Below are 10,645 nucleotides of genomic sequence, written 5' to 3'. Positions count from 1 at the left end.
AATCATGCAAATACGTCCAAAGTAATAGGTGATGTCGGGGCAGCCTTCACTAAAGCCAGTGAAATGATACTAATTCTTTTGATTGATTCATTGTCCATTGTTACCTAAAATAAGAGAAATGTATGCCTGAATTTGTTTAACATTTATTTTGATGTGAAATAAAAAATTGTATAGAAATAATTTAACCATACTTCATTAACTACTATCTTTTTGTACCGTAATATTGCATAATTTATCATTCAATTAAACCGAAATTTCCCGCACCGAGATCACGTGGGCAATGTTACACAAAAGCTTGTCGATAATAGATATAAAATGTAAAATGAGAGGTGAAAAAATAATAAAAAAACATAAATAGACGCAACAAAACATTAAGGTAGAACTTTGAACTTTGTTGTTGTTGTTTCAAATGTAAAAGTAAAACTTTAGAACAATTCTCCTGATAAAAACTGAACATTATTACCACACTTTAAAAGTCTCAAACGTATCTATATACGTCGAGTTTCGTTACAAAATAACTCAAAGGGTGGGGGAAATAAAATCACGTGTACCGAAAAAATTGAGTCGGTGACCCCCTGTTATTTTTAGTCATTTAGACTGAGTATACATTTTAAAGGACGTTTAAGGAAAAAAAAATAAATTTATTTCAGGAATTTTTTAATAAGCCGCTTTAAAGCCAAAAAAATGCGTCTAAACTGAACGTCAAATTTTACACAAAATTGACAATTTTCTTTCAATTTTTAAAACATTTTTCGGTCTAAAACGATAAATTTTATATCAGCTTAAAGGAAAAAATATTTTCCGTCGAATGCTGTAGAATTAAAGATATTTTGTCCGCCAATGGCGTTGAAGTACCCGTAAAAGTTGCCAAGGATACGCAGCGACGCCATGTTCAAAAACGGGCTTTGATGGTCAACTTTGACGCAGTGTGTTCAAAAATTGGCTGAAACTATTGAAATAAAATCAACGAAATCTAATCAGAAATATGGTATACTTTTTGCATGCTAATTTTCAAGACGCTATTCGAAAGTTCGCAAAGTGTCGCGTTCTACCTTAAATCTGTAATTTCACACTATAATTCATATTCTGCTTCTCTGATCGGTTTACCCTTTTACTTTTTGTTATCTTGTTACATGCAAATATGCGAATTAAACGTATTTTAATGTAATGCTTTTGAGTTTCGGTAATCTTGTAGAGGAGTTGCAATAGATGCTATTGCGCACCGTCTTTAGCATGCCGGGGTCGACATGAGAGAACGAGGCCAGTCAAGTACCAGGTCAGCCACACCAGGATAATCAACCAGGAATATCAGCAGATTTGAGGATGGACATTCATCGTCACAAGAAAATCCTACGCTGCAACGCACAGACGGAAAAGAAGAAAGGCCACTTGCTGATATTATTCAGGAAAATTAATTATCATACAACGATTTTATTAAAAACAAAGTTCCAAGATGGTGTCGAGATATCGTCTGATGAATTAAATTAGATATTCAGAAAACACTTATGAACGGCTTTTTGTAATAGAAATGAAGTCAATCCTAAGATAAAAAAAAACATTTGAAATGCCCCCTTAGAAACATAGCCGTCTCTATCAGCTCAAGCTAAAAATCTCTATTAAGAGCTGGGTTATTTACAACTAATACTAATACACTAACTTTTTAACAATTATGTTATAAACAAAATATCGGCAAACGATGTTCGTGAAGTTAGCCAGACAGCTGTAACAGCCGGAGCAGCCGGAACTCATTCTCGTCAACTCCGCTTGTTCCATATACTTCGGCTAGCCGGAATCCGGTTCCGGCTATACATGCGATGATACGGTAAAACCTGTGCAAAAGAGCATTGGTTCATTCCATAATGCAGTGTCAAATTACTTATAACAACGATCTCCGGCTATTCCGGCTAGGCAGAATGACTGAAATTAAGGCGACATAAGATCAAACAAGAGCCCGGATTCAGCCGGTGATGCTCCCCGAAAAGGTTTTGGACAAATGAAAGTACACCTCTTGTAGTTTCAGAGTAATGTCCCTGGAAATGTTCGAAGTGCAACAATTTAAAATAAGCCCAGGCAGAGTAATTGTTCTTTGCACTGCACTTCTAAACAATGCGATTTATCAACCTACAAAGTTTCTTGTCAATACCTCTTATGGTTTCCGAGTGATGTCCTTGACAATGTTCAAAATGTAAAAATAAACAAAGGGCAATAACTACCAAATTTGGCAAGGCGAAGTTATATAAGAGGTGATATTTCAAAAATTGAATAAAACAGAGTTATATTTTTTGTTCTGCACTTTTACTCAATAAGATCTATCTACCAACAAAGTTTCATGTTGATATCTCTAATAGTTTTTAGACTATGTCCTAGAAAAGATTTTTCTAAAAGGGGAGATAATTAAAAAATGAGGCTTAACAGAGTTATTGTTCTTTTGCACTGCACTTCTACTCAATGAGATCTATCTTCCTACAATGTTTCATGTTGATATCTCTTGATATGAGTTATGTTCCGGACAAAATTCAAAGAGTTAAAATTAACAAAAGGCAAAAACACCAAAATTAGGCAAAAAGAGGTATGGTTCTTGTGCAAAGCACATCTACCCATTGATTTCTATTTACTTACAAAGTTTCATGTTGATATCTCTTATAGTTTTAGAGTTATGTCCCGGACAAGATTTTTTTTCTAAAAGGGGAGATAATTAAAAAACCGGGCAAAATAGAGTTATGTTTATTGTGCACTCCACTCCCCCTCAAGCCCTCTACCACTGTATGAAGTTTAAAAAATATCCAAGGATTTTCAGGTAAGGCTCCGAAAAAGACAACAGACGGACAAGGTGGCGACTATACATGCTATATGCTCTCCCTTCGGGGAGCATAAAAAATCCGGCGACAAATTTAATAGCCGTAGTTGACGAAAATCAGTTCCGGCAGCTCCGGGTGTCTGCCTAGCTTCATGAACATCTGTAAGCGGTTTAAGATTTAATTAAAACCCATTTTCTTTATTCCTTTAATTTGGTTGCAAATACTTGACTTTTGCATAGGAACTGAGTGTTGCCAATGTTCATTTTGATATCTTTACAAAGTACTGGATTTCCGTTTCAATATATTGTCTAAAGTATTCAATATGCTATAAAATTGTATTATTTATAACGACTATGTAAATAAATGTATACATCAATAAATAAATATCGGGTACTACATGTATATTCTTAACAGACAGCAAAATTGTATATATCGAAAGTGTCATTATGCCGTTGAAATTAATGGTCGTTGTACAGAAAAAATACAAATAACTTGTCCATTTTATATTTTACTAAGAAAGAAAAATCAATATTCCACGCGACAAACGGAAATTTCCATAAATAATTCAGAATGTATCGGAAACAATAGTGGTGCAATCTTTTATAATTAAGGTAGTTTATATTGTAAACAATGTTCATCATTAATCACCATTAAAAAGGGCAATCATTTGAATTTATTACTCATTTAATTAAACTTGACATTCAATATGAGCATAATGTCACTTCAAGATTCATGCTTATTTCTTGAAAAAAAATGAAATAAATTACATTGAAAAATATTGTCAGGTGAACAAAGTAAATAATTAAAACATTGCGAACGGCACTTAAAATCTACGAACACTGCAAAAAATAGATCAGAATATAAACAAGAGGACCATGATGGCCCTGAAATCGCTCACCTGTATGTAGGCCCCCGGGGCGGGGCCAATTTTAACCTAGGTGCTTTTTTTTAAACAAACTTGGTAGACACCCATTTGAAGCTGTTTCATGATAAATATTTAAGGTCTAGCTGTAAGAAGATTTTTTAAAAGTTTTTACTATACACATATAGGGAAAAACAAAGACCCCCTCCCCTCTGGGCGACACCAATTTTGTCCCCAGGGCTGTTATTTGAAGAAACTTGGTAGTCAATCACTAGAAGATAATTCATGCTAAATATCTAAACTCTAGCTCTTATAGATTTTTAAGTTTTAACTATATACCTATAAGGAAAATCAATGATCCCCGGGCGGGGCCAATTTTAACCCCAGGGCCCTTATTTGAACAAAAATCGTAGACACCCATAAAAAGATGTTTAATACTTAATGTCTTAGCTCTAGCTAGGTTTTTTTTAAAAGAAGATTTTTTAAAGTTTTTACTATATACATAAAGGGAAAAACGGAAAAAGAAGATATGTTAAGTTTTTACTATAAACATATAAGGAAAATCAATGATCCACGGAGCGGGGGCAATTCTTAACCCCGGGGCCAATTTAAACCCAGGGCCCTTATTTGAACAAACTTTGTAGACGTCCATGAGAAGATGTTTTATGCCAAATATCTTAGCTCTAGCTCTTAGGGTTTTTTAAAAGAAGATTTTTCATGTTTTTACTATATACATAAAGGAAAAAACAAGGACCCCCCTGAGGCAGGACCAATTTTGACCCCAGGGCATTTTTTTTAACAAACTTGGTAGACATTGACTGTGTGATGTTTTATGCCAAATATATAAGCTCTAGCTATTTCGGTTTTCTTAAAGAAGATATTTCAAGTTTTTTCTTTTGGTTGCCATGGCAACCAGAGTTCTGCTTGGAGTTAAATTCTTTATACAAATTTTAAAGTTGACAACCATAGAAACATTCCTGTGAAGTTTGGATCAAATTGGCTTAGCCGTTTATGAGGATATGTCGTTTAAAGTAAAAATTTACGGACGGACGGACGAAGAACGGACGCCGGACGAAAACCGATCACAAAAGCTCACCATGTCACTTTTGTGACAGGTGAGCTAAAAAGAGCTCTGACTGCTTTAGTCACGCAATAGAAATAAGGTGATGAATCCTGCAAAATCAGTCATCAATTGCATACATGTTAATTATGTTTTGAATTTTGAATACTTTTGTTTCTCTGTATTTTTGTACATTTTTCTCTATGTTGATTTAAAAAAAAAATATTTATTTTATCATTTATTACTATTTATTTATTTACTTAGTTGTTTGCTCATCTGGAGGCATGCAGCTTTAAGACCGAACGATAGCCAGCCATTATTTACAATTCCTGAAAAATTAAAACTCTTATTTGTCATCTGCGTGATACAAGTAGAACTAATTGGTGCCATTATTGATCTGATTATGACTTATTATAGTAGTTTAATCATTTGACTCTTTAAAGGCACATTATCATTCAGAAACGATATAATCATCACTTCAAGTTCTTTAGAATTGGCAAATATAAGTAGCATACAGTTAAGATAACGGTGTCAGGGTCTGTAAGATTATGTTACCTGAAAAAAGTAGCGCTTCACGTAAAATAATTTGATATAAACGTAGTAAAATGTAAACAGAACAGAACAAAAAAGACCAGAATGACGTTTTTATTGGCAATATTCAACGCCAAGACGGTGTTACAATTTATGGCGTCAAAGATTAAGATACATGACAAAAGTTTGACATAATTGATCACATCAACAGACAGACAATTTATATATTAACTTTTATACAGGACATCCATTACATATGTAAAGTTATAGTACATACATGTATTCTAAACAGGATGATTGACATATTTAATTGTATTTTAAGAATACAATTTTGCACTGAGGAGAGTAAAATAAGAAAAATATTTAAGTAATAAAGTGATGAAGTTAAGAAAGTACATAGTGTACAGACTGGCCAAATAAATATTTACAAGTGTATTTTATATAATCAATATCATAGGGTATTAAACAATTCAATGTTTCTATACTTCATCGTTTAAACGTATATTTCAACGTTTGTAATTAGCCAGATAATTAAATATATTTTGGCAAGTTTGTTTATTGAATATTTATTTTTATATTTAAACAATTTTCTTTTAAATTTCTGTACATTGTATACTTGGCCAAGAATTGTTATATTTTGGCAGATAGAAATAGAAATAAAGTTTATTTGTCAACAGGAAAATGTATCTTAATTTATTCGATAAGTCGAGGGATAATGGCTCTCCTTGCTTTACACCCATATAATCAGATAGAAATTTACTTTGACATAAGCATTCACATTCTCATACATGACTCTATACAACATGTAGGTGAGGCATTCATATTTGTGTTTCAGTCTGTATATGTAGGTGTATAGGGATAACCTGAATCCTTTGTAAACGTACTATTTAAACCAGCTGTCCGGGCGATTGATTGGCGCTCATGGTTTGAGAATTGTATGGCAGTGGTGAGAAAGTACCAGTATTGGTCAGTTGTTTAGTTGGTGTTTAGCTAGTGAACCAGTCACTGAATTAGGCGACGATTTGGATATCGTCCGTTTCTTGTTTCTGCTGGACATGGTCCATATAATCCATACAAAGTCCATTAAGATAAAGTAATCAAAGAAGTTCATTACAATAGCATAACAATATAGTGATCATTCTGTCATTGGCAATATCGGTAAAATGTTGTAAAATTTTAAGTCCGTTGAAATTTATTGAAGTATTTTGTACTCAAGATAAACAATAGTACCGTCTTTATCAATATCCAAATGTAAATCTAATTTATTGCACCATCTGAAACATTCCATTACATTTCGGTATACATTATAACCACATTTTAGTTAAGAAACATACTATAAACTGCTTTATCAAGAGCACTCATGAAACGCGTCGTCACCTTAGTGCAATAACAAATTACATATGGAGTTAACCTGGTATTGCTCTAAGGTGGCGACTGCTTTAGCATATCAAACTATTAGTAGCAGTATTTTGACTTCCATACAAAATCACTACAATTGTACTAAAAAGGCAACAAAAGAAAAAATAGTCGGTATTCGGTCAGAGTCAAAATGTATAAAAATATAGATAAAAAACTATTTAGAAGAATCAAAGCGTTTCTAGGGCGTTATGGGCCTTTAATATCTAATAAATGAAGCATGTAAAGATAAGTATGCACTTTATATTTATGAATTCAGTGTAATAGAAAATATTGCATGTGTCAGTGTAATAGAAGTTATTGCACGCGTCAGTTTTTTGTCAGTCAGTGCATGATCTTCACGGATATTAATCCGCTTTTTTTAAAAGTAGTTTTCATTACTGGATAATGTTTCATATAGAAACGATGATTTCTCGAAACAAGATGATAATTTTTATCTTATTTTGCTACGTAACAGTAACGAGCCAACACGTTCTAGGTAAGAGTAAACATTTATTTGATAAGTGCTCAAAATGACATTTTGACAAAGTGTGAAAATATCTTTATTTAATTTTATGATATGCGTTTTATGAGGGTATATATGTGCATAATTCTCCGTTTATTATATACAAGTATGTGATATATGATATTGATACGAATATTAGTAAATTATTTCCCCTTATTCTCCTTGTAAATATTATTTCTCGACGCTTTTGATGTATGATTACAATTTTAAAACGATTTATTTATAAGTTTAATTTTTCGAATCTGAAGAAACATGATTTATGTAAATGGTAATTGTCGTATGTTCACGGCTTGTGTAATGTTTTTACACATTTCCTTAAAAAATAGCTCTAAAATTAAAAAGCATATTTTAATTTTTCATTTACAAATATTTAATTCTATAAGAATATACTAGTATTTACATTTGAATGTTCTGTCTTATAGAAAGGAAAATTACAAAACGTGATATCGTATGTTTTGCGCCAAAGTATGTTCATATATATTATCTTGATATAGATGTATAATATTTCTATTCAGATAATATCGCACTCAACAAGCCAGCGTACCAGACAGATACAGCTTTCGGCACAACTGCCCAGTTGGCTGTCGATGGTGGTATCTCAAAGAGTTTTAAGAATGGATCATGCACGCATACAGCCGCTACCGTGAATGCATTCTGGGAGGTTGATTTGGGCAAAGATTTTTTTATTGATCACGTGACTATATATAATCGTGACGATTGTTGCCGTAAGATTTGTTTTATAGACACATTATGTCTCAAAAATAATTGTTCATTCTTAAGAAAAGGCAAACATTAGTTTAATAACGTTTTCTAAATGTACTTGGAACTGAAACACTTACTATGCTGTATGAACGCCATAAAGGTTGCATCCTTAATTTGAAGTTGAAACTGTTTTGTATGACAGAAAAAAATTAAGACTCGTTAAGCTATTATATATTAATTGAATGCTAAATGTTGATGAAATTCATTACAGTTGAGCGGTTAAGACATGTTGAGCTATACATCGGTTCAAAGACACAGACATACAAAAAGTACGGTTTCCATGAGGGAGTTATGGGACTTGTGTATACGTTTGAATTAGAACACACCGTGTTTGGGCGCTGGGTACGCATTACTAGGAGTCCTTCTGTGACAGACAAGTTAACCTTATGCGAGGTCCAAGTGTTTGGATATGAAAATTCACAATGTAAGAGACATAACTTGCAATAATTAATCACATTTCAAACTTAAGAAAAATGAAGAAGGTAGTTTTTTACACACAAGCTCAGTGTGCAGATGACAAATCAAAACCGTGTCTCGCAATTTGGAAGCGTGAGAAACGCTGAGAAAAATTAGTCTTTAATCAACACTATTCTGTTAGTTTGTCTACCACCTATGTTGTGTTATATATCACAAAAGAGAAACTTAACTTGCTTTTTTCTTAAACTCTTTGACTTTATTCTTCATAATCAAACTAAAATAAAATAATTATTTTTCAAATGTTATGTGCTTTTAAACAAATCATCAAGTGTTGAACATATTTTCACGCTTTAAAATGTGCGTTTCTTTACAAAATATGATTAAGTGAGAAAAATGTGTAAAGAAATATACCGGTTTTAACTATCTAAGTTTTGCATGTTTCTCATGAGTAGTTATGTTGCAAAATCTAACATTTTATCAAATATCGATATAAATAATGCGTTTTTCATTAACAAAAGTTTGTTTTTCAGATTTTTCTTTCGTGCCAATCGCGTTGGGGAATGGAGCTCAAACAAGAGTACAGGGTTTGACACCAATACAGTGTGCTTACTTATGTTATAAAACAAATGGATGCGACAAAGCTAGTTTTCAACACGATGAAAATATGTGTGTCTACAACTAATGAAAATTGTTAAAGAATCAATCTTCATATTTACGTGCACAATGAGAACATTGGTTGTTAACTCGAGTAACACGGATTTTGACTTCAGATGTGTTACTTTTCTTGAACATTTACGAAAATATAAAGATAACCCAACCTGCATCCCATGGGTAGTCATTCCATTGTATTAACAACTTTTTTAATGATATGCTTTATTTTTTAATGCAATGTTATGATAAAAAGAAACAACAATTTTTTTTGTTTATAAATATCAAAATAGAGATAACCCGCATTAATAAGAAACACATTTCATATAATTGATGTACTTATTAAGATCTGTATTATATGTATTCTCGGACTGTTTTTATTATTTTTTTATTATTATTCTACCAGTGGGTATGCCTCATTGTGTATTTGTATTAATGTTTGCCACATTTTGTCATGTAATGAGTGGAAATAAACGACTGCTGTCATCACGAGTATAACAATTCGTGCTTGATGTGAAGGATTGCAGGAGAAAACTCCTTTTTCAGAAGATACATAGCACTGAGTTTAAATGGAAGGAATATAGTATTGTGATTTTTATAAATTGTAAATTTCTTTGAAAAAGTTTGACAAATAGAGGAGGTAAGCAACACAACAGTACCAACAACGAAAAAAGAAAGAAAAGCATATAGACTGGGGTTTCTTAAATTGTAAAATATAACAACCATTCTGTCTGTGTCACAATACTTTTTTTTCTGCTAAAGATTATTGTAAATTTATTTCGAAAAGTAAACATTTTAGTTATTTTATTGTTTATATTATAAATGAAAGACTTAATACAGCGAAATAGAACCTTCTGAAAACTTAGTAACTAATATCTCATTATTGGAAGATGGCTAAAAGATATTGAACAATCAAAAATGTAATTAAAGACACGGAAACTAATTTACTGTGAAGTAAACCAATACTTAGAAATAAATACTTACAATACAATAAAATGCAGTATGAAATAAATTTTGCTAGCAATTAATTTTCATACTCAAGCTTTTAAGAAAGCAGTCTGACGAAAAATAGATCTTGTCGAAAATACTATTAATAATGCAAAAACGTGAACAGAGTAATAAGGACGAAATTCAAACTAAAATGATATAAAAGAGATAACAAATTATTTGATGGTCTGGAAATAAGGTCAAGCGTAATTTCGGTCGATAAAAGGCAAAAGCTATCAGCATATATATGTTCTCTAGAAAATCAAACTACAGCAGAGGTATGCCTACTGACTACGATTCAAACTCCATACCGGTGTTAAATAGCTGATTAACCAAATTAAGTCCGATATTATTTTTTAAATAACAAATAACTTATGATTTGATGCTTTGCTGATACGTTATTTAGTTACAGTTTACCACGAAAAAATGTTCTTTGTTTGGCTTTTGTACATACTTTTATAAGAATTGTTTTTAAAAGTTATTCGTTTGGCAATACAAGTGCTTTACTCAAAACTATCTAATATGAAGTTCACATTATAGTTTAGTGACATCCCTCAAACTACATTCGCTAAAGTAAAAAGAAACAGGATTAATAAAGGCTAAAACTTTGACACTGGATATATTTCAAACTACAAATTATTGCTACCAAAAGAATTATA

The 10,645-nt window shown here is 32.0% G+C and overlaps 1 protein-coding gene across 1 annotated transcript; it reads left to right on the top strand.

The window, feature by feature from the left end:
- The first annotated feature begins 6,913 nt into the window (after positions 1 to 6,913).
- Positions 6,914 to 9,749, top strand: LOC132726161 (fucolectin-like). The gene is made up of 4 exons (XM_060711430.1): positions 6,914 to 7,145; positions 7,688 to 7,897; positions 8,146 to 8,358; positions 8,882 to 9,749. Exons 1-4 carry the CDS (start codon positions 7,055 to 7,057, stop codon positions 9,031 to 9,033), a joined length of 666 nt encoding a protein of 221 aa, XP_060567413.1. The 5' UTR covers positions 6,914 to 7,054; the 3' UTR covers positions 9,034 to 9,749.
- The last annotated feature ends 896 nt before the right edge of the window (positions 9,750 to 10,645 follow it).

Source organism: Ruditapes philippinarum, unplaced genomic scaffold, assembly GCF_026571515.1.
Source record: "Ruditapes philippinarum isolate M1 unplaced genomic scaffold, ASM2657151v2 ctg2116_1_1_1_1, whole genome shotgun sequence".
NCBI lineage: Eukaryota > Metazoa > Mollusca > Bivalvia > Venerida > Veneridae > Ruditapes > Ruditapes philippinarum.
This window is presented reverse-complemented; position numbering and strand designations above follow the sequence as displayed.